Raw genomic sequence first — 24125 nt, forward strand, 5'->3', positions numbered from 1 at the left:
GAAAGGCCTGCATGCGTTTGCAGCACGGGGAAGGTAAATTCCCGATGTCGTACCCCCCAACATCAAGCTGCTTCTTGCGCCCAGCGGAAAGGTTCTGGCCCTTGTAGTCATGCTATTTCGCCAACATCTATCGCTAAATCGGGCTTCCGCATCCTGGAAGCTGTCTGTTTCCGGTAGAGTCACCACCTCCTCCCCTGCCATGACATGACTCATAGCCAGAATGGGAATAGTTGCCACCCAGTACATGGCTTTGGCGATCGGAAAGAGCCGTGATATCTCCCGACGGAAGGGAATGTTCGGGGTACGGCTCCGGTAAAGCCAACAGATGGCTGAATGATGAAACTTCCGCGGATGCTATGCGTGTCTGAGATTCTTCTCATTACATGGTTCCCGAGGCGACTGTCTAAAAGTGCATCGTACGAAGCCCTGATCGAAAAATGAGTGCACTTCTTTCAAGTCCAACCAAAGGTTCACATCATTATTTAAACCCAGAACTTTCCCCAGAGTTATTGAGTTTCCAACAGAGCCTTTACCCTGCCACAGTTGGACAACTTTGCACCTCACTCATCTCTTATCTTGCTCCTTCCATCACAACCATATCTTCGATATGCCGCCAAAGAAGGGAAAGCGCACGGCCGATGCGCAGAATCTGGCTTATAGCCAAACCGATCGCAGCGTCACTGACGCTAATAGTATGCACATCCCTTTCTTCGTGTAATCTGAATTGTGATCTGACATGACAAAGAGTTATTGGATGCCCACTGGCATATAGTTGGGCATAAAGTTGTCAATATTGTTGACAAAGGTGAGCTCGTCTTTCCAGCCTTTTTTTTGAGACTAACAATCCCTCTCTTCTTAGACGGTGAGCCCAAGAAGCTCATCGTTAAACGTGCCGACGATATCGCCGGCATCCATTGCCGACTTAAGATCATGTGGACCTACGACGAAGATCTTGATCTATTGTCGACCGACGAATCGAACCAAGGGGATTTCATCGAGCGCGATGTTCAGCGAGTCGATGAAGAGAAAGTGTTAGGCTATTGGGGAAAACTAGGTGGCCGTCACCCTGCTTGTGGCATCGACCCTGACTGGGTCCATGTCCTCACTATTCATGAGGACCGAGAGGTTGTGATGGCGGCCGGCAAGGGCAAGGGCAAGGGCAAGGGCAAGGGCAAGGGTAAGGGGAAGGGGAAGGGAGGTGGGAAACAGGTGGGAAAGAAGGTGACGGAGTACCTCGTGCAATTCGTCGGTTATCCGGCGACTGCAAGGAACGAGATGGCCTGGTGGACTGAGGACCAGGTCAAGTTCAACTATCCCGAACTTCTTGAAAAGTATAAGAAGGGCAAGGAGGAAGAGGAGGAGGAGGAAGAGGAGGAAGAGGAAGAGGAAGAGGAAGAAGAAGAGGAAGAAGAAGAAGAAGAAGAAGAAGAAGAAGAAGAAGAAGAAGAAGAAGAAGAAGAAGAAGAAGAAGAAGAAGAAGAAGAAGATGAGGAGTGAGGAGGACCGGCTCGTTGATTCTGTTCAACGGAACAGGGCAACCGACATCTTATCTGGCCAAGACTCACCACACGTCCTCAGGTAGCAATCAGGATGTGTCCAGTTGACCTCCAGTGCATGTCAGTGACGTACGCCCTTATTGTTCAATACCCCGTCATTCAACACGAGATGTAATTCTATCCCCATGAGGACCTAGCCGAGCGTGTTATGAGAGTCATATTTTCCCATTTTCTATTTTTAAAACTTATTTTGCCGTAGATACCTGTAGATGAACCACCCTGTAACTACAGTTTTGAGCCCTATATTCAGTCATTGTCCTAGCCGGTTTTTAGGGCAACGGGTCAGGACGGCACGGAGTTCCGGACCGATGGGTGGGGCTCCAGAGCCGGCGCCGGATGTTGGAGGGGACCCGGGTTTGTCCGCAATGAATGACTATATTGTGCTCTGAAAAGACAGTGGGTGGTTTCTGCCAAGTCTTGGAGGTGTTCACCGACTGAAAACACTAGCTTTTGATAGCTTCTGTATTTTTTTCCACGCCTCTACCGCGTTGTGGGATGCTGGTATCTCCGTCACGGTCCGAGAGGATAATTTGTGGATGATTGCGGGCCTAGACTCATATATGGCATACCTATGCTACGTGAGGGGATTTGAGATGGCTTTGATGAACCTAAAACATTGAATACACATTATTATAATATTCAGGTCATATGGCCATGAACGATTGTGAATTGTGCGTTGCAGAATGCTGTGTAACCTGACAAGCGAGCCATACCTGGCGCACAGTTTTTCCCTCATGGTGACACCAGCTGGAGTTTTTTTCTTTTTTGCACACAAAAGTTCTTTTCAGATTCAACTCAAAAACATTGCAATCCGAGCCTTGCATCTGGTGAAGAGTTACAGATCTCGGTCATCGGCCTCTATGGCAAGTCAGACTCTTTCCCAAGACAGAAGAACCAGTAACTAACGGCGACCAGGTCAACATGCAGTTGCGGTCACGATCTGATCGTCGCACCGTCTCTAAGAATAGACAACTTGTGTCTCCAGAGAATAAAGACACACTTCGCCTGGTTGACCTGAAACCGTCTAGAACCGGAACATGTAACATGAAACTCCGACCACAAGTTTCCCGCGCAGTCTCCGAAAAAACCGAGCGCGCTTCTACGCACAAAGACGCCGCTCATACTCCAAAGAACCCGAAATGCCTGGCCAAAGCTTTTATACCTTTTCTGGAGCAATTAGCCCACCGCCCTGGTGCACCATACGTGCACCCCAAGGCTATTTCATTTCGTGACGAGAACCATCGTTGGAGTTGGCTCGACGACATTCCCGATGCACGGGACCGCGCAACGATTAGCGAGTTTTACTGTCACGGCCACTACAAGAAGAAGTCCTAGGTGGGCCTTTTTAGCATTGAGACTGAGAATTACATCGGCTCTCGCAACAAGGGGTGGGATGATGCCTCATGGCATTGTTTCGCGGCCAATGTCGTTCAAGACCCCAAGGGGGGTAAGGTTCTGGTCATTTGCGATGTTGATCCATCGCGCAAGGCTGTGGCAGGGGCGAGGGCAACCGACGTGCTGTTTGGTGTGCAAACGGCCCTATACAGGTTCGTCCGGAAGAAGTCCCACGGTTTGAAGCTGTGGTATTCTATCGACGCCACTGACTCTGGAAAAGACAAGTGCATGAAGTACGCACTTGCAAAGGTTGAGGAGTGGGCGGGACTGGGAGATCTTGCCTAGCAGGGAGATCAGGACCCGCGCGCTCAAGGTTGCCTTTTGATTGACAAGGTTTAGAGAAAGCATGGATAATTCACGGACCTGAAAGTTTTTAGAGCCATAGAGCCCAGCATTTATTCAAATAGAGAGCTACATACTGACAACAATGATAAGCTTTATTAAAATAATGACCCGGGTAGGTTATGGTTGTTAAAGCGGCTAAGATGTTTTTTATGATAAATTATTACAATTTAGAGGTGGTTAGTATTACAATCTATAATATATAATAGCTCTTAAAATACCTTAAGCTATATATAATATAAATTGACTCTAATACTTGTTATTCTTTATCTATGAGCATGGTTAATTTGGCAGTGAGTAGATGAAAGGTACCAACTTAAACTCCAGATATATCTTTTCGGGTACTTAGGAAAATTCTGAAAAAAATTCATATTATTGCTAGAATCATTAAATGTCTTATTTCAATTTTTTGTGGGATTGTAAGCGCCGTGTTGGCGCTACCTTTTGCTAATATGTGTCCCTCTATCTCTTTAAACACCACCAAAAAAACCTCACGATACTGGACCCACTGTCACATCCCCTCACATCAAAACTGCAACTAGCCTCATCTTTTACTCGACCGATAATAAATTGCCATTCATTTATCCTAAAATTTTCTTCTTTTCGTGATTTCATCTTTTTATCTTTTTCTATAGCTCTTTCTTATGTCCCCAAATGTCCGCTCCCTATAACGACAGATTGCGAGCAAATTTACCTGGTGGGTAAAACACAATTTTGGTAATTCTAGCCTTGGGCTTCAACGTACTGCCAAGAGTGTAGGGGTACCATACCATGACTTATCCATCTATTTAGGCGAGTTCACATCTTGAAGTCAAGCATCCTTATGCACAAAAACCTTCCCTTGGCGGCATGAATAGTGCTGGGATCCTTAGCCGTTACCGTTTTTGCGTCACGTGTGAAAGAAAAATGGCCAACGCCCTGTTGGTGGCTCGGATGGAGGGATACATATGACAAATGAGGCTGCCACTATAGAGAATAAATTCAACCGGAACGAGAAATTGGAACTGTTAGCTCCCAAGTGTTTGGGTTGTGTCGAAAACTCGAAAAGGGATTCTTAACACTTTCTCTGTGGAATAGTATGCCAATGGGATTAGAGACGCAATCAATGCATTTGCGGCAGTTAAGAATATTAGTGTAGTGAATGTAAGGCTAGACCAAGCGGCCAAGATGTAGTAATTCTCACCACTTCTAGAGCGAAACTATTGTCATCCAAGTCTGTTACGCAGCTAATTCTCAAAAATCTGCACCAAGACGGTCATGGAGCCGGTATTTATCATAGCCGTGGGGGAATAATCTGGGACTACGCCAACTCATGTGCGAGCAAAATCATTTCAAGAAAACGACCTATATCAAGTCATAACTTCAACCACCTTTGCGCTCCTGCCACGTCTATCTCATCAGATCTTAACACCAGGACATGCTGTTTATCTCTGAAGTCTAAGCAAGAACGGCAAACTCTCTTCCATGGAAGCCTCCTGGAGGCCTTGACAGTTCATCACAAGGCTTTTGGTGTCTGTTGTCAATATCCAATTCCCTTTGGCTGACACCAGAGGGGAGAAAAGCATGATGGAGAACAATAACCGAACCAGCGTCGAGTTCAAGGTTGTCTGACTGCATGTGTGGCCAAGTACAACAGAATACATGATTCATTGAAAGAGGAGAACCCATTGTGTACAGTTATTCAGCCTTAGTTCCCATCTCACAACTTTCAAGGACAAGACCGAGGGGGAGAACGGTGGGTAAGGGTACCAACCTACTGTACCAATGTTGATCTAAATCGCGCCGTATTAAAATTAGGGTCCAAAAGAATCTGAACAGCCCACCCTACAGGATTAGAATTCTTTCATAGTGTCAACTTCACATATATATATTTCCATCAAATAAATATTTAAAAATATGATTTATGTATCAAAATGAACCCCTGATTTTCCTCTTTAATATTTGGTATACCATCCTTGCGCCCGGATGCATGCATCAAGTCGGCGAGGGAGTGAGTCAATCAGTGCATTAATCTGGTCAACAGTAATTGCTGCCCACGCCAACTTGATGCATTTGATCAACTTTGCCGTATCGACTTCGTTATTTTTCAGGAGGTCTAAATGAGGGAACATCTTCCTGATGTGAAGTTTTAATTGCTTCCAGATATGCTCAATTGGATTGAGATCTGGGCAATGTGCCGGCCAGTCAATCCACTCAATTGAGTGGGAAAGTAACCAGTCGGTCGATGACTGAGATGTATGAATTCTCGCATTATCCTGCTGGAATCTTCTTGTGCCGTTATATATAGGAAGTAAACCTTTAGATAAAGCTTCTTGATAACTCAAAGAAGTATATCCTTTCCTCTTTGCGGTTTGATCGCGGATCATAACGATGATATCAGATTTCCCTCCTCTCCAAATTGCTCCCCAAACCATGATCGATAACTTGGACTTCCCATGAACTGTGATATTGACGAATTCTTTCATGAACTTCTCATGAGGCTTCCGGAAGATCTATCCGCGTTTATAATTCGGTTGGGATTGAACTGTTGATTCATTAGAGAAAATGGTCTAAAGATGGTATTAGTTAAGTGAAAGCTTCCCGAGTAAATTTGACACCTAGCTTCTAAACCGCCATACCTCAATCAATTCTTCGATATCTTCCTTCCAAGCTTAACACCATGATAGTCGCTGACGAGCTGTTTCTTTTGATAATGGTATCCTCTGCATTGCTCTCCATTTGCGACCGTAGTGGTAGCGGATAACTCGGCGTATCGTTGTCCGAGAGATGATACCACCTAGATAATTAATAAGCGATTCGTATGTGATCCTGCGGTCGCGTTTAAGTGAAACTAATACGTACCGAATCTGCTGAACCGTGAGTTTCTTAGGACGCCCAGATTTTGGCTTTTTATCTAGAGTTCGTTGAGTTTTCCGGCGTTGATAAATATTGAAGATGGTGGCTGGTGAACACTTTGCCTCGGCGGCGACATCACGGTAGGTCCTTCCTGTCTCTACCTCGCGAACGATAAGGGCTCGGGCCACCTCATTGAAATCCTGATTTGGCGCGCGATTTGCGCAAATAATTGAGAAAATTCCATCGTTATTGGACATCATTTGCTGTTGTTGTGGATGGTCAAAGATGGAGAGGGTGTCGAGGGATAATGTGGTGGATTACACGTTGGCGGGGCAGCGTTCAGATTCTTTTGGACACTAATTTTATCTAATTTTCGTCCGTGCCAACCCGGACCACCATAAAATTCCCCGGGGGTTTCCCGAAAAACCGCACTTAGATTCTACGCTTTCTGTCCGTGCATATTGATACAGTAACAATGTTCGATAGAAACAACCTGTTATTTATCTATTTTCTATCCGTGCACTTGTTCCTTTCACTACTCCACCACTTCCACTTTATAGCTGGCCGCTTACTACCCCTTGGGTCTGTTCCTTTACTAGGCGCTGCCAGCCCAACAAGTCTATGGTACTAAGTTGCGCGAGTCTGGTCGTCCTCTTGAGTATCGGTTCAATGGTATGTCTGATTCCTTTGAATAACATAGTTTGCAAGTCACAACTCACATAACATCACAGCTTTCTCTTCTATCAACTGGCCGCTTGTGCCGTCAGTACCATCATCTATGGCGCCGAGTTTCCCGTCTGGGCCTTCATCACCAACAACTACCTCCAGCTCCTTAACGCAAATATTATCCTATCCTTTATCATCTCCATCTATGTCTACGTCGACAGTTTCAACGTCAAGAAGGGCAACCCTCAGATGCGTGAGCTCGCCAAAAGCGGACATGCCGGCAACCTCATCTACGACTTCTTTATCGGTCGCGAGCTTAACCCCCGCATCACCTTCCCTTTCTTTGGAGAGGTCGATCTGAATGCATGGCTTGGGATGCGACCTGGCCTTACCGGGTGGGCTTTGCTTGATCTTGCCTACATTGCCAAGCAGTACCGCACCAACCCTGATCATCCGGCCTTTGCCAACGTGACATACAGCCAGACCAAGAGAGATACCAGGTTGCTCACTGGTGGTTGGTGGGGCATGGCTCGTCACATCAACTACTTTGGTGATTGGTTGTAGTCTCTACCCTTCTCCTTACTCACCGGAATCGCTAGGTACGTTATTCTCCTAGCTGGCAACGCTGTTACGAGTGTTGGCATCACCAAGATTCTTGATGGCAGAGTGGTGACCCAGGAAGGCGTGGCGGGATGGGGAATACTCTTCACTTACTTCTACTCTGCTTGGTTCGCCTTCTTTTACCCCATGACAATAACAAAGTTCATGGCCAACTAAGTAGTTGACAAGTCTAGTACACTCCAGGCAGAATCCTCCACTTGACAGTCTTCTTGTACTGGACCCAGTCATCCCCATACTTCTCGGCGAAGGCGGCATCATCTCTGCCCTCGCGATGGATGAGTATGAAGGCGAGATGAAGTCAGTTGAGTCGCTGCGGCGGATTAGATTTCCGTTTGACTTAGAAGCTGCACTAAGCAATGACTGAACGCCAATGATCACTCGCGAGGGACTTTTGATCAAGAATACGTGAAAATCCTGCTATCGCAAATGCACGGCGTCCAGCATCGCCCTTCTCGTCTGACTGCCAATACTAAAAAAAGGACCACAAGATGGAGGAATTGGACCCACGCTTTACGCCGCATGATCCATCTTAAGATGAAGGCAACGAAACCTTGCTATTGAAAGCGTAGATCCCTGTATCCCATCGTGAACAGACCTCAGCCACGGCCAGTGTCACATTCGTGCAGATCGAAAATGGGCTGGGGAGCAGTAAGACGGTTGATTAGCCAGCAGATTGATGAATGCCGCGATATCTAGCCTAAATGGTCAAAGGATCACAACCGTATGCATGATGATGCTGACTCAGGGGACCAACACATTCGGTATTTATACTTTCCATGGAAGTAAGCAACTCAAAGGGGACGTTTCAGTCGTCCAGCTTGAGCGACTTCGATTGACAGCGGTTCATCATGCGACTCTTCTACAGAGCGTCGTGGCTCACACTCTTCTCCGTACTCGTTGGCGGCGATAAGGATTCGTGTGCAGTCATTTGCCAACATCTTACTGACCTTCCACACGGAAATTTCTTCTTTTCAGACTGCAATATCGATGCTGTTTTTGACTATCACATGAAGGCAACCGAAGCTTTCGAGAAAGACCCATCTATCAAGAACCTAATCCAGCTCAAAGACAATGAGGGTACGGGACGGTGGAGAGACTCCCCATCCGGTCTGGGGAATGCTCGAATCCCCTTTGATGTGAACTGCGTGCTGGTGCCAGCAGCACTATACGCCATCTCGGAGTTGGCACGCATGCCAGATGTTTATCCCAATAACGCCGAAACCGAGGCATGGAAAGCTGCTGCTGCCAAGCGGGCCAAGGTGTGGGAGGACAAGACGCCGCCACTGTTCCAGTACAACATCACGAGTGAGAAAGCCACATCTCTCTTGGAAGATTATACGAGAAAGGATAATTTCTATAATGGTCCGACTCACGCTGATTCCCTTCATAAATACTCGTCCGCTAGGAAGGTCGTTAATTATGCCATCGCCATTAAAACTGTCGCCTCCCTAGACAAAATTGCTATTACCCATATAGACACAGCATTCTAGCTCTTCCTACTTGACTCTGAAGATGACGAGCAGCTGACAACCTTTATCAACGCAACTGCCAACGCCATTCTATGACTATTCCCCGCTGGTCTGAGCACTCCGGTGGGAGCAGTTGTTGCGAACCCAGCTCTATCCGGCGACAACGACTTGATTGGCATTTTCACCAACTCGGCGTACCATGGGACCGTCATCTAGGGTTGGCAACTAGCACTGATGGCAAAAGGTTTAGAGAGACAGCTACAAAGGTGCCTTGCATGCCATGCGAAGCGAGCACCTTGTCTCATCCGTCACGTTCCCTCATTCTGCCGGGGCGAGGGAGTTTACAATGCTTTGAGGAGTGCATACAATTACCTTTGGGATCTCATTGAAGGCAACTTAGACTAGTTATAGTCTGAAGTGTGGAGCTGGACGTATAGCAACGGAGGTTACAAGTTCTCGCCCTTGGGTGCCCTGACCTCGGGGACGGAGAGCAATATCCGACAACTGTGGAGTTTGAGTTTCATTGCTGTAAAGAGGCATAGTTCTTTGGCGGAATGAAGGTGGATGGAGGTAGAACTGTAGATTACCCGCCATGTCGTTTCATAGCACATGAGCACGTGACTGAATGTCCGTTTGAGACTATCCATCGAGGTCATTATGCTATCACGCCCGGAAATAACAACCCTTCTAGCAGAAGTAACATGAACCAAGCTGAAATTAGCTATATGGGTATAAAGTATTTCCCATTCCGCAGCAGAAAGCTTAGCAGACCGAGCAACATAGAAATGGCCCAGGACAATAACTAGAAGTGAAGTAGATACAAGGAAAGAAGAAGATGCGCACTACCCCATTTGTCTAACTTGCGTGATAATTCATCGAATCGTTACAAGACGGGTTTCCAAAAAAAAAAAAAAAATTTCATTTCCTAGCCAGTATTGTCCGAGGCGTTCTCCTTTTCCAGTGAGTCCAGCAGAGCGACAACCTCGTCCGCTTCAAACTTGATCGGCGCCTCTAGATCGTACATCTTGATGCCCGAGTCACTCCTCCTGAAGATGAGCGCGCCCTTTTGGTCTTCAACTTGAACATAGCCCTGTTTTGCGTCGCCGAACCCGGGCTTGAGGGCATATAGGAATGCTGTCAGGTCTGACATGGGGGCTTTTCTGTCTGCGTAGTTCTTGTCCAGTGATACTTGGTTTCTCGCCATCTTGAGGGGCTCCTCGCCGCAGTTGAAGCCAAGGCATCTTCTTTCCATTGTTAGACCGCCTTCTTTCTTGAGTCCGACGAGAGAGTACTGGGCGTTCTGTGCACTATGCGATGGGACCGCCACAAAGTCGGCGAAGTCGCGAAAGTGCTCGAAGACGAATTCAGCGGCTTTGGGGTTCAGGGCAATGTTGAACTGGTTGGGGAATAGATTAAGAGCAAGATCGCATGTTCCCTGAATACACTGATTAGAAGGTGTTCGGGAGAAATGACTCTCGGGGTACTCACAATTTGCAGATGGCATTTGACCTTATCAGCGACACCTTTGTTAATGAACCGCAGAAGAATTCCGAGCGACGCGCCACCGAGGAATAGCACGCTCTCTGCAGATTTGATGGTTTCACAGAGTGAGTCAAGCTCGAGTTCCTTAACTGAGTTTCCAATGCCTCCAATTTCCTTCTCCGCTGTCTTTGTGCAGGTCTTATACCACTCTCTGAGGCTGTCCAGTCGCTGCGGTAGCGGCTTATCCATGTGGTTTCCATAGCTAAGAAGTTCTTTTTCGCTGCGAGCGACTAGCTCTTCTTGTCGGTGGAAGAAGAGATTCACTGGGTTGTGGACTTCTTTAAAGCCGTCGAGATCAATGAAAACCTCGACAGGAGCGTGAAGCCATTCATTTAGCGCCGCTGCGTGATCCCAAGCGACAAGTTCTCTGTATAAGAATGCATCTTCTTTGGCCCGTAATCAGGCTTAATGGCTAAGCGAAGCTATGGTTGAAAAATTCATGTCAGCCTCAATATTTGCGCCATACAAGAAGCTCCTCACTCACAGTTTCTTTGTCCTCCTCGCTCAGCCCTGGGACGCTTTGCACATCCTTTTCAGTCAAAAGACCACCGAGAAGCACCTTGAAGGGCTTTCCATGATCTGGGAAATGCTTGATGATGAGCTTTAGACAACCGCTCTGCTGCTCAGCCGACTTGTTCAAGCCCAGGGATACCTAACGAGGCTCAAAAATCCAGATGATGCGCGTATTGGACTCCCTGGACGTGGCTCTAATGACAGCTCTCTGGGCAGCCCAGTTATCAGAGTCGATCGAGTCATTGTAGAGAATGATGATACGTTCCCCCATGGCTACTACAGCGTCTTATTTTTTCCTTGCGATGGGCACTGGGGACCGGGTTGAAAGAGTTGAGATGCTTTATCTATCTGACAGGGACAAGGCGAGACATCCACCACGCGCGGAGCAATGCACAGCCCAGCCACAGCTGCCTGCTGCCCACCCCTATAACCAACCCCACTGTGCCCCGCGCTTAACAACCCCCAGCTATTAAGAAGCCGTGATTCATAAACTGCCGGTTTTTACAATTATCTCCGGAAAAGCATAGCATAAGCTCACTATCTCGTCCCTCACAGTGACTCCTCGCCTATGGTGCGGTGTCACGCCCTTTTCTCTTAGCGCGAGGCTGTTGTTGCCTCTGTTGCCGAGACAAGGTTCTGGCTAGAAGGATACAAAATGGCGCCCGAGATTGTGCCTTGCGCCCTTGCCCAGTCAATCGGGCTTCAGCCTTGCGGCTAGGTATCCATTGGGTATCATCTTTCAATGGACGTCTGTATCAGCCACAGAATACACCTTGCACCAGCTCTACCGACTGGCGCGTGCTAGAATACTGAACTACTAGACTCCAAGCCTCCAAGACTCTCAGGCAGCTGGTGAGACTTTGACTACTAAATGCCGTATCTCGAATGATTTGGCGAGGCATGACCCTAGAACTGTATTTGAACTAACAGGGTTATAGTTGCGTAGGGCGTCATCAACTTTTGAGACTGGGCCGTCGGCACTTGGTAGCAAGATTCACGGGAGAGCATCAAGTCGTTCACGGTGCCTACTGTACGCAGTCGTGCCGGTAATTCGTTCAATTACACAGAAACTGGCCCTGCACGCGTCGCGTCTATTATTGATCAAGCACAGGGGTCCCTAGCAATAGTTACCTCTGTTTCTACGAGGCTGAGATAGCCAGCGGCCATGAAGATCAGGATACCGGTGCCGCCGATGGCTCCCCTCTAGGACGTGTCCCCAAACGGCTGCGTCAATCTTGCTCGCCAAGTTCATCCTTTCGACTTGATCCTTCGCCCTCCCCAGAGACTGGCCGAGGCGGATGCCGGCTCATTCCGAGAGAGAAGGCTGCTGCGCTTGGGGATGCAAGCAGCCTGGTTGGCAGCGCCATCGATGACCATGTCGAGGACGCCTCCTGGCTGACGGGCCATGGTGAGTACTTCTTATCTATCTCCCAACGGGCTCACTGCTCTACCCGCCTGACTGTCTAACGAACCTCGTTTCTCACTAGACGTCCCTACCCTCGATTTGGGCGAAACAGACCAAGTAAATGACGACTTTCCTGCCTCGACCTCGACCTCGACCTCGACTCTGATTCCGGCTCTAGGCACCATTACGACTCCCTATGGGACTCGGCCCGAGAGACTCGCGTTGAGGCCCTTCTTCGGCGCCTTTTCCATCAGGCCTTGCCTGCCTCTCAGTTCCGCTTTTCTTCTGGGGTACGTTGGCTGGCGGCTCGCGTGACGTTGGTTCAAATCACTAACACATCCGTCCCTTTAGTCATGCCCACAGCGGTCTGACAGTGTGAATTGTGGAGTGTTCGTCCTTGCCATGCTCTCGTGCCTTCTCAACAATGAGGCCGTTCCGCGCTCCATCAACGTCGTGGACGTGAGAAGGAGATTGGTCAGTCTTGTGCCAAAAGCTGCGACTTCTCCTGGCTCGCAACCCCGTCCAGCTGTAGCCACTCACGATGGAGTAGAGATATCCCATTCCTACAACCGCATGCCAATTCCCTCTACTACGACACTTCCCCCAGACTCAGGTTCTTGCTCGATGGTACAAGATGCGGCCGCTCTGAGTGCAACTGTTTCAAGCTGGATTGCGCTCAATTCTCGACCAGACCTCAAGGACCGGGGTTAGACACTCCGCGCCGAGTTGGAGAAGCTGACAGCGCTTTCAGGGGCCTTCCAAACGAGAAGAGTGCTCTTCAACACCTTGTCCTCGGCCCTTGATCACACACGCGAGGTAGAACGTGCGGGCGACGCGGCCATCTGGTCATCAAGGGCGGAACAACTGGAATGGAAAGCACACATCGACTACCTACAGGCTCTTATTGACTTGTCCAACCGCTGTTTCAACCCAGGGGCGATTGGGGACAGCTCTGCAGACGAGGTAGAGCACCGCTTACGAGCAATCGAAGAAGAGCTGCGACAGGTTGAGTGCGAGGCAAATCGAGCTGATGCAGTGGATTCCCTGAGAGATACAATGACCAAAGTAGAACAGGCGTTTGGATTAAGAAAGGATTAGGGCAGGCAAGGGTCTTGATCTATGGGCACGAGGTCAGAGTGGTGGGGCCAGCGGTGCCGCCAAGTCAATCAAGTCAAGGTAGCTCCCCCAACTTGACTACCAGAACCCTTGGTGGCCGGGAATAAACGCTGGCTTGCTGGCCTTGGTTCGGGAGTGGCACACCAAAGGTCTCGCACGATAGAATCGTCCAAGTTTCTGAACAGCGACAACAGAGTAGAGAGCAACAAGCATTGCATAAGTGCAAGCCACGACTCAGACCGCGGAGACTGCCTAGGCCTGTCAGAAAGCCAATCAAACACAGTGGGGATTCCAACACGTGAGAAATGGGCGGCACGAGGTTGAAGTTGAACATGCAGATTCATCGCCTGGCCAGGCCATTCGATTCTCTTTTTGTTGCCTTGTTAAGCTATATGAAGCACATACTGCTTATACCACGGCCAAAATACCGCTGTCGACCATCTCCTCAGCCGACTCAGCCCCGCCATGATCTGCAGCACACCAAGCGACGTCATAGTCGAGCCAAACGAAACGCTTGCCCAAAGCTCCTATCCCAGCATCAGTATACATCATGAACAACGGCCGTCACAGTGAGCCACTTACTGTCTCCTCATTCGTTCGCGTCGTCGCAACAAACTTCCACTCGTGTCCCTGCACAATAATGCCTGGAAGGAAGGGCAACCTGCTAATGGCACTGCCCGCTTGGCCCGCCAGCATGGTCCACTGCGCAGCTTGCCAAGAGCACAGCTGCAGGTCAGCCTTCTTAAGGTCTCCGCCGTACTTCTTAGTTTCCACGCTAAGGCATATAGGAAAGCTGCGCAGGGGGTCGAACGCCGTGTGGTTAATAGAGTTTTCTACAACGCTGTCCTGGAGCTGTTGGACGGCTGCATCGGCGCCTGTGTCGAGGTCTAGAGCGGGATTGATGTGCAAGACATAGTCCACCTTTGTCGAAGGAAGCGGGAACTTGTGGAAGCGTGCTATGACGGATGCATTCATGCTGAGCAGGGTTAGCAGTAGAAGCCATGAGGAAAAGAGAAACGTACCAAGGAGAGTACTCTATCAGCGAACCACCTGACCACCAACTCTTGTTGAAAACGGCGTCAAGGAGAGGGGTATGCACCAGATGGTTCCACCCCGTCTCGTCAAATCCCAACGTCTGGCATCGTCCTGCTTGGTCTACTATTCTTTCGGCAGCGGATAAGAGACTCGATGCTGATGCCGGGTCCTGAGGCTCTAGACTAGAGTCATCCGGTGGAATGTATGCAAATGGACGAAGCCGCTGTAATGATCTATCACTGTGTGATCGCTTCTCAACTTCTGGCTGGATGAACCACTTAGCATTTGATAGGCCATGGTACGTAGAGGTACCACCCACCTGTAGATAAGCTGGGATAAAACCATAGCACATTCCGATGTTCTCAATCTCCTCCAGCAAGGCCAACAACGCCGGCGGCATATCACGCTGGTTCGGATTTAGCGTCCGAGACGTCAGACTATGAGTTCCGATGCCCTGGATGGGAAAGTTCTTGACGGGCGACGAGCGGCCAGACCGCTGGCTGCTCTGTGAGGACAGATCTAGGATGGAGCCGGCGTTGGAGGCGATCTTAGTTGGCCGGGGGGTGTCGTCGTCGACGGTTGCTAAATCGCCGGCTTTGCGCTTTTCTGGGGTCTCTGGTGTCATTCTTCCGGTCACCGATGCTCGAATGAACGGTTTTGTATTGTCTGCAGAGCTGGCAGTCGACCTATCAGGAGACGGGAGGTGATTGCTTCCGTGATGGATCTTTCGCTTCTTGGCTGGCGGCTGGGCCTCGTCGATGAGAGATTGATCGTTTGGCTGAGGAAGACCCTCTAGCCACCGGTTGATTACTGGAAATAATTCAGAAGCCATTCGCGGCGTGCCCCTTGCGATGCCTGATTCGCTAGTGATGCCGATTTATTTGGCAATGTTGATGATGTGTTGTTGGTTGGGAACGGTTGGTTGGCCGAGAAACTCGGGGAGGGACCACGGTCTATTGTTATTGCGTGCCCGGCACTAATTGACAGTGAGCGGATCTGTGCCTCCGCGAGTTGAGCCAATGTGTCACGTGGTGGGCTTCTTATCACCCTTCGCTTATCTGAGGACCAGCTGGGAAATAACCGGGTCCGACTTTGCTGCTGAGGTAATAGCCACGTGACGGCTGAGTGCGGTTCTGCTCCGTTCTCTAATTTCACACTGTGGAGCCCGCTTCAATTGGCAGAGTTCTGACTGTGTGGATGATAGTCACTAACAGGACAGGCTCAGGGGCCACTTTGGGCTAGGATGAAGCTATTCGCAACTCGCTTTATTCTACCCACAATTACGCTCCATGCGATAGTCTACTCAGGTATTAAAGACCGAAACGGGGCCTGTTTCTAGTCTACATGTTTGAGTAGGAGCTTGAGCGTAATAATCAGTAGGTTTTAGTACCTTGCGATTAGGTTTTACTGCCGGCGCGTGCGGATGATCGTGTTCTCTACTCCTTTATCACGCCATGATACATACTCAATAACAATAATAAAGAATTTCTCAAGCGCCCTACTAGATTCATTACTCCCGTTTGATGGCCTACAGAATACTGTACCTCTTATGAATTCTCCAAGTCTTTCTCCAGCAGAGCAACGACCCCCGAGTACACCTCTTGGCAAAAGTCCTCATTCCCTGAGCCGTGATTATTGTTGTGCAACTCTCCTCCCGGGCAACGTGTGACGGCAGTTCGATAGTTGGAGCTAGCCATCCGAATCTCGCCCAAGAGCCGGTGCGCGGTGGAGTAGTCGATAAGAGGGCCGGACTCCTCTTGGGTCCTGAATGAGGCAAGAGTTCGTCCTAGAATGAGCCCAATCAAGAGAACCCCTAAAGACCACAGAGCCGGGTTGCAGAATGGTGGTGAAGTTTCTTTTCCCTTTCTAGCAGCTGTACTATTGCTCCTCATAAGAAAGGGTCTGCAATAGATGGGGTAGTCCTGCTTCTTCAGGAAGAAGATATCACCGCTGGTGAGGGTATCTGGTAACCATGAATTGCCATGCAGCTGCAGAATACTCGACGAGGCCACCACAGCTAGGTGCAGACGGTCTCGATAAGGCAGGTGAATCGAGTTGTCCTTCTGTTCGAGTTCCCAGCCTGCAAAACCTCATCTCGCCGTGCCGTGGAAACAATCGCAAATCCTTCCATGACATGGTCAATTCTGCTTAGGAGTCGACGCAGGCTTTGAGGCTTGTCGGTAAAGTGCGCAAGGTCTCCGTAGTCAATCCCACCTGGCTGGAGTCTCCAAAAGTGGAATTGTTTGAAGGGAGAGCCGTCCGGACCCAGGGGGCGAGAATTCAGAAGGCTGATCGAGCTGGATCTCGGAGTGAATGCCTCCAGAGCGTTGTGAGCGGGAATTGTCACTTCCAGTGGGCTCCTTTCGCGTGTATTGAGCATGTTCGGTGAAGCCTTGCTACCAGATGTAATAGAAGTTTCGGGTGTCAGCAGATTGAGGCGTCGTCGCTTGATGGTCCGAGAACCTGCAACCACGCAATGGCGACTGACTCTGATATTCTCTAGCCAGGCATGAATGTCCATGTCCAAACGCGCGATGGGCAGTTTGCGATGGATGAGAATGTTTGTTTCCGCAATCTCGGTATCTTACCCTGCAGTTGGTGGGGTAATTCTGCGTTGCTCTACGGCAGAGCGTGGCGGCTGGCCCGAGCGCTACTGTCGCCAAACTCGTCAGTGTTGGAATTAAATGAAATACGGATACAGGAAGACGCGACGCGTGCACGGTCGACTGTGTACAGTAGGATCGCAAGTTAGGTGATTAGACGGTGTATTACCGAGAGTTCAAATCTGCACTGTCCCATTCTACTCCCTATATAGTAGTCGTCTGTGCTCTCCAACGTCTATGTCATCTTTTGCCAAGAGGTGGGCAAGACTTCACGTCTAGCCATTGGCTTCAATGCCCTTCCCTAACAACCTCCCAGGTCTTCGGCATCGCTTGGCTCGAAAGACATACCATCATTTCTTTCCCAGTCCACGATAGCTTGACTCATCATGAATTTCTCCAAAAGCAGATTACCATTGCCTGTGTCTTGAAACAGCAGATTTTGTCACACCTTCTTCACCGTCCTAGGTCTCCTCTTAATGATCCCAATACTCTTGTGTAGTAAATCGGACTGAGAGGGTGTTGACCGCGTCGTCTGTTCGAAGGTGGAAAAGTTCTTGAAGAGACACTCGAAGACGCGGCTGTCGTTGTGCTTCTCAATGCCTAAGCTCATGCGTTGGAAGAGCCCATTGCCACCATGGGTAGACACAATTAACACGATAAGGCTGTCACAGCCTGGCAAAAGCGCCAAACACTACCCTGCATGGTCACACTGACAGGCTCTGTACGGTCGTGCATGAGTGGCTGAGTGAGAGATTTAACACGAGGCACCCCTCATCAACTCAAACCTGTCACCTCAACGACACATCGCCATGGAGACTGCCGGCCTCGTTATTGGGGTCGCCGGGCTTGCTGGGCTCTTCAACTCCTGCCTGGAGGCAGTCGACAAAGTACAATCTTACCAGACATTCAGCACTGACTCGCACGTTTTAGACACTCGGTTCAAGGTTGCCAGGGCCCGCTTTGAGCGATGGGGCCCAGGTGTGGGGATCGGGCAAGGCAAGCTGCTGCCCGATCATCACTCTGCCCTGGACGACAAAGACACGTCTACGGTGGTGACGGATGTGTTACATATCATCATCAAGACCATTTGCGATGCGAGCAACGCACCTCCACGCCGGACTCGGGCCACGGGGCCGGGCGATGACGACTCGTCGGGCTTGCACTGGCCCTACGCTGTGACGTCCGAGTCGAGAAGACGGAAGATGGCCTGGGCGTTCTGGGGCAAGGGAGGACGCACGGAGCAAGTCGAGCTATTTGAAAAGCTGGTGCAGGAACTACATAACCTGGTGCCCCCGAATACAGGGGAGAGTACGCGGCGGGCACACAAACCGGACACAGGGCGCACCGACACACTCGCACTGGGTATGGATCTAAATATTGGCACGACACTGCCGTCTAACCAAGAGCAGGGACTACCCCGGGTCACGCGTGGCCTGTCGAGATACGGCAGATCTTGGCTCGGATCGAGGGGGAGATTAGAGGTAAAGTGCAACACCCAGCCTTCCTAGCCCCGAGCTAACGTCGCGGAGCCGAGACGCGACGGGAACTCCACTCCTGGCTCGGCCGCTGCTCTCCAAACGAACGCTACCACGACTCCCTCCGGGAGAGGGTAAACGGCACGTGCGACTGGATACTCGACCGGCCTGCTTTTCGGCATTGGCTCGCGATAGAGGTTTCCGCGGGACCAAAGCTGCTTTGGGTCAACGGACCTGCAGGGTTCGGAAAGACGATTCTCTGCGCCCACATCGTGGAACACCTCTCGTCTATCCTCGACGTGCCCGTCGCGCATTTCTTCTTTACCTCCAACCTTGAGAGCCGCGAAGATCCCTACTTGGCGCTACGATCATGGATCTCCCAGATTGTGTCGTGTCATGAGGGTGCATTCGAGCACGTCCGCCAGAAATGGGAGTCTGACTCGGATCCCGTCGCAACGCGGGCAGCCGTCATCACGCTCTTCACGCAGCTCCTCCATGCGATTCCTGGCTGCACATTAGTTGCCGACGGTCTGGACGAATGTACCTATTTAGACAACAGCAGCACCTCGGTTGCTAAGTTTCTCCATGATGTTACAGGTGCGGTGGCCGGGACGAATGCCAGAGTCCTTTTTGTCAGCCGTGACGAGCCCGAGATCCGACACGCCCTCATAGACGACGCGCGCGAGAGCTTTGCCGAGTACAAGATCATGCCCGAAGACGTCCGATCCGACACTGCCGCCTACTCCCGGTCCATCGTCAACAGGAAACTCCCCAACAAAAGCGATGATGTCCGGTCGTCCCTCTCCGAGGCAATGACCGATCGATGCCACGGCCAGTTCCTCTGGCTTAAGATGCAAGAGGAATCCCTTAGGAGAGGGATGAACAAGAAACAACTTCAGAGTGCTATTGCAAACACTCCAACTGGGCTTGACCATCTCTACGACCATAATTGGACTAGAGTCACCCGGTTAGGAGAATGGGAGAGGCACCGAGCCTTCGCCCTGCTGCGATGGACCGCATTTGCACTACGACCCCTGACTGTCTGCGAGATCACCGAAGCCGCCCTTATTCTCGAATCCGAGGACCTGCCATTGGAAGATCTTCCCGATGCTGTGGATGATGACTACGTCAACAGCGAAATAGTTGGTCTTTGCGGCCCTCTCTTGGAGGTCAGGAATGATCCCGCCGATCCTTCTCCAGGCCGACGGACAGTGCATTTACCACACTTTTCCGTCCGACAATATCTTCTTCGTCAGCTCCCTACGCCAGGCTGGATTCGGCAGAACGATCGCTTGCAAATCTCTCACGAGAAGCTCCAAAACACCGTGCTTGCCAAAGCCTGCCTTCAATATGTCAGCTTACGCCAAGTTTGGGATGGCGTTCTCTATGATTCTCCGCCTCCTCTTGGCGTATCGTTTCGAAGGTATGCGGCAACGACCTGGCATCAACATGTCAACTCGGGCCTACCCAATAACGCGGAAACAGCCAGGCTGTCCATTGAATTTCTCAGCAGGGATAATGCTGCTTGGGATGCTTGGAGAGCATTGATCGAGTCAGAGGATGCAGAACGACAGGGCAAAGAGGCCGAGACTATCCCCCCTGGCCCTCTATACTACGCAGTAAAGCTGCACTTGACGGATACAGCAATTTCCCTGATCACTAAACTGAATGTGAATGAGACCAGCAGTCTGGGAAGATCAGCTCTTGGCATCGCCTGCGCCAACGGGACTATAGACGTTGTTAGTGTACTTCTCAAGAAGGGGGCCGATGTCACGGTCGCGAACAAGAATGGATGGACACCACTGCATGCAGCGTCAAGCAAGGGCCACGTCGAGGTGGTCAAGCTACTTCTCGAGAAGGGGGCTGATGTCGCGGTTGCGAACAATGATGGATGGACGCCACTGAACACAGCATCAGACAACGGCCACGTTGAGGTGGTCAAGCTACTTCTCGAGAAGGGGGCTGATGTCGCGGTCGCGGAGAAGATTGGGTGGACACCACTGAACATAGCATCAGACAGCGGCCACGTCGAGGTGGCTAAGCTACTTCTCGCGAAGGGGGCCGATGTCGCGGCCGCGAACAATGATGGATGGACACCACTGCATGCAGCGTCAAGTAAGGGCCATATCGAAGTAGTCAAGCTACTTCTCGAGAAGGGGGCCGATGTCGCGGCCGCGAACAAGAATGGATGGACACCACTGAACACGGCATCCGATAGCGGCCACGTCGAGGTGGTCAAGCTACTTCTCGGGAAGGGGGCTGGTATCACGGTCGCGAACAAGAATGGATGGACGCCACTGAACACAGCATCAGACAACGGCCACGTTGAGGTGGTCAAGCTACTTCTCGAGAAGGGGGCTGATGTCGCGGTCGCGGAGAAGATTGGGTGGACACCACTGAACATAGCATCAAGTAAGGGCCATATCGGAGTGGTCAAGCTACTTCTCGCGAAGGGGGCTGATGTCACGGTCGCGAACAAGAATGGATGGACACCACTGCATGCAGCGTCAAGCAAGGGCCATATCGAAGTGGTCAAGCTACTTCTCGAGAAGGGGGCTGATGTCGCGGTCGCGGAGAAGATTGGGTGGACACCACTGAACATAGCATCAGACAGCGGCCACGTTGAGGTGGTCAAGCTACTTCTCGAGAAGGGGGCCGATGTCGCGGTCGCGGAGAAGATTGGGTGGACACCACTGAACATAGCATCAAGTAAGGGCCATATCGGAGTGGTCAAGCTACTTCTCGCGAAGGGGGCCGATGTCGCGGCCGCGAACAATGATGGATGGACACCACTGCATGCAGCGTCAAGTAAGGGCCATATCGAAGTAGTCAAGCTACTTCTCGAGAAGGGGGCCGATGTCGCGGCCGCGAACAAGAATGGATGGACACCACTGAACACGGCATCCGATAGCGGCCACGTCGAGGTGGTTAAGCTACTTCTCGCGAAGGGGGCTGATGTCACGGTCGCGAGCAAGAATGGGTGGACACCACTGAACATAGCATCTGACAGCGGCCACGTCGAGGTGGCTAAGCTACTTCTCGCGAAGGGGGCCGATGTCGCGGTTGCGAACAAGAATGGGTGGACACCACTGCATGCAGCGTCAAGCAAGGGCCATATTGAAGTGGTCAAGCTACTTCTCGAGAAGGGGGCCGATGTCGCGGTCGCGGAGAAGATTGGGTGGACACCACTGCATGCAGCGTCAAGTAAGGGCCATATCGAAGTAGTCAAGCTACTTCTCGAGAAGGGGGCCGATGTCGCGGCCGCGAACAAGAATGGATGGACACCACTGAACACAGCATCAGACAGCGGCCACGTCGAGGTGGCTAAGCTACTTCTCGCGAAGGGGGCCGATGTCGCGGCCGCGAACAAGAATGGATGGACACCACTGAACACAGCATCAGACAGCGGCCACGTCGAGGTGGCTAAGCTACTTCTCGCGAAGGGGGCCGATGTCGCGGTTGCGAACAAGAATGGGTGGACACCACTGCATGCAGCGTCAAGCAAGGGCCATATTGAAGTGGTCAAGCTACTTCTCGAGAAGGGGGCCGATGTCGCGGTCGCGGAGAAGATTGGGTGGACACCACTGCATGCAGCGTCAAGAAACGGCCATGTCGAGGTGGTCAAGCTATTAGCAGAAATTCCTAGTGTTGATACCAGCAAAACAGACCTCCTTGGCCGCACAGCGCTCTTCCTAGCTTCCAGGTACGGACAACACCAAGTGGTACAAGTTCTGCTTTCAGACGGGCGGATCAACCTAGGCACAAGGGACTGGTACGGTTCGACATCACTGTTTGCTGCGGTAGCGAACGGTCACTTCAAAGTGGTGGACCTTCTCATCGCTGGAGGCGCTATCATCGAGAAGCAAGACGGTGTCGGCCGGGGTCTGGTATGGTGGGCACGGCGCACTGGCAATCCTCGGGTGCTCCAGCTCTTGATGCAGGCTGAAAGGGCTGGTGGTCGTATCCCTGACGACCCTACTCCCGATGATGCCATCTCTACTCCGTTTGATCCCCAAGGCGCTTGGTGCGACGCCTGTACGCTGAGCATCCGGGAAGGTTGCGGCTACTATTGCAGCGTGTGTGACAGTGGGTGTTTCTGCTTGTGTGCGGAGTGCTTTGAAGGAGGGATCCGCTTTGGCGTAGGTATCCGATGTTGCGAGGACTCTCACGTTCTAGTGCTTCGGTGAGCGCCCAAGATATCAATACCGGCCATACCGGACCTACCGGTGGCATGCGCTAAGAAAGAACTGTGACACTTCTATGTTCAAGCTACATATAAACGTCAAACATGTACTCTCTTCCTCAGCCTTAGGACCTTCTCGAATGCTCGAGGAACTCTTCGGTCCTCGCAAGCGTCCGAGGTACTCTTTTGTCTGGTATTGACGGTTTGGTGCTTTGCGGAGGTTACGGTGAGGTTATTGCAATGCCTGTTCACCGTTCACGAAGTGCCTAGATTCTTGGTGGTTTTGACCTTTAGCAAGTCTGTTATTCATTATTCACCGACGTCTACGGAATTTAGACTGAATCACAAGAGGTTTGCAACTACTGGTATTATACATCGACAGTTCTCAACAGACCGCTGGTTCGGCCGCCGATCTCCGTTGCCAGATCGGGCCAATCTTTGAGCTTGGCCAAGTACCGAACTTGGATGGTGCCTTTGGATCGATGCGGAAGGGCTCTATATCTCGACCCAGGAGCAGCTATCTCGTCTCATGCTACGTACTATATCATCTTCTAGCGTCCACTTACCACTAGGTATGACCTTGATGTAAAAGGTAGTGTTGAAAGTGTGTGAAATTGGCCTTTTTTCCCCTTCCTGCAGGATTCAAGGGGACCTAGACTCATATGGAGAAATGGGGGTTAGGGATGACGGTGAGTTCCGAAAACAAAATCTTATCAGAACAGAGAAAAGATGATATGAATAATAGAGCAAGAAAAATGCAATAGAATGAGACTACTCCCATATTTTTCACTATCTTATGGAATAAGTTATCGTGGTTTAGAATATTAAATGGATTGAAGTGTTACAGTTGCGACTTCTTAGGTCACACAAAGCTAGGTAGGCAAAATGGTTGTATTATACTGAAGCTTGCTAGAAGGAAGATGATGGTAGCCGTGGCGAAAGACAAAGGATTCCTTTGGGATGCCCCGAAAGACCCGGGGCACGTGAGCCCGTTGATGCGCGGGCTTGAACAAAGCCGCGTAACATGAAGTTTGATAAGTTGGTCGCTGACATAAGAAAGTCTTGGCTCACGTTTAATTCAATTCGGTATAGCGCGGCGGCTTAGCTAAGCAGGTCTCCCCTTTCAGACGGGTCGGAGCCTGAGCCACGGAAATTCAAGAGTATCTATGCAGCGCGCTAACAGCGCGTGCCAAGAAAAAGTTTTTACAGGAGAGAGTTCAGAAAGCAGAACTAAGTGGAGTGCCTTTCGGTCTAGGGTAGCCGTTTCCAAAGACGGTCCGCGATTCAATTGGCTCCCCAGCTTATGTCAGCCAGAGTTGCCCCACCAACCGGGCTGCCCCTCAAACAACAAACAGTGCCCAACACCCAA

At 50.6% G+C, this 24125-nt stretch overlaps 6 protein-coding genes across 6 annotated transcripts; 4 read left to right on the forward strand and 2 right to left on the reverse strand.

The window, feature by feature from the left end:
* Positions 1 to 607: 607 nt before the first annotated feature.
* On the forward strand, positions 608 to 1497 carry LRP88_00093 (uncharacterized protein; the record flags this gene model as incomplete). The annotated part of the gene is made up of 2 exons (XM_083236813.1): positions 608 to 692; positions 860 to 1497. The coding sequence occupies 2 exons, from the start codon at positions 608 to 610 to the stop codon at positions 1495 to 1497; spliced, it is 723 nt and encodes a 240-aa protein (XP_083107430.1).
* A 5378-nt stretch (positions 1498 to 6875) lies between these two features.
* LRP88_00094 (uncharacterized protein) lies at positions 6876 to 7571 on the forward strand (the record flags this gene model as incomplete). The annotated part of the gene is made up of 2 exons (XM_083236814.1): positions 6876 to 7344; positions 7411 to 7571. The coding sequence occupies 2 exons, from the start codon at positions 6876 to 6878 to the stop codon at positions 7569 to 7571; spliced, it is 630 nt and encodes a 209-aa protein (XP_083107431.1).
* Positions 7572 to 8263: 692 nt separating this feature from the next.
* Positions 8264 to 8980, forward strand: LRP88_00095 (uncharacterized protein; the record flags this gene model as incomplete). The annotated part of the gene is made up of 2 exons (XM_083236815.1): positions 8264 to 8854; positions 8906 to 8980. The coding sequence occupies 2 exons, from the start codon at positions 8264 to 8266 to the stop codon at positions 8978 to 8980; spliced, it is 666 nt and encodes a 221-aa protein (XP_083107432.1).
* An 829-nt stretch (positions 8981 to 9809) lies between these two features.
* Positions 9810 to 11210, reverse strand: LRP88_00096 (uncharacterized protein; the record flags this gene model as incomplete). Its single annotated transcript, XM_083236816.1, has 4 exons — positions 9810 to 10319; positions 10373 to 10732; positions 10911 to 11078; positions 11142 to 11210. The coding sequence occupies 4 exons, from the start codon at positions 11208 to 11210 to the stop codon at positions 9810 to 9812; spliced, it is 1107 nt and encodes a 368-aa protein (XP_083107433.1).
* A 2658-nt stretch (positions 11211 to 13868) lies between these two features.
* Positions 13869 to 15120, reverse strand: LRP88_00097 (uncharacterized protein; the record flags this gene model as incomplete). Its single annotated transcript, XM_083236817.1, has 3 exons — positions 13869 to 13987; positions 14039 to 14436; positions 14516 to 15120. 3 exons carry the CDS (start codon positions 15118 to 15120, stop codon positions 13869 to 13871), a joined length of 1122 nt encoding a protein of 373 aa, XP_083107434.1.
* Positions 15121 to 17907: 2787 nt separating this feature from the next.
* On the forward strand, positions 17908 to 22716 carry LRP88_00098 (uncharacterized protein; the record flags this gene model as incomplete). The annotated part of the gene is made up of 3 exons (XM_083236818.1): positions 17908 to 18406; positions 18628 to 22608; positions 22661 to 22716. 3 exons carry the CDS (start codon positions 17908 to 17910, stop codon positions 22714 to 22716), a joined length of 4536 nt encoding a protein of 1511 aa, XP_083107435.1.
* Between the last annotated feature and the right edge of the window lie 1409 nt (positions 22717 to 24125).

This window comes from Fusarium phalaenopsidis (assembly GCF_050370095.1).
Source record: "Fusarium phalaenopsidis strain FUZ10S chromosome Unknown contig_32272, whole genome shotgun sequence".
In the NCBI taxonomy this organism is placed as follows: domain Eukaryota; kingdom Fungi; phylum Ascomycota; class Sordariomycetes; order Hypocreales; family Nectriaceae; genus Fusarium; species Fusarium phalaenopsidis.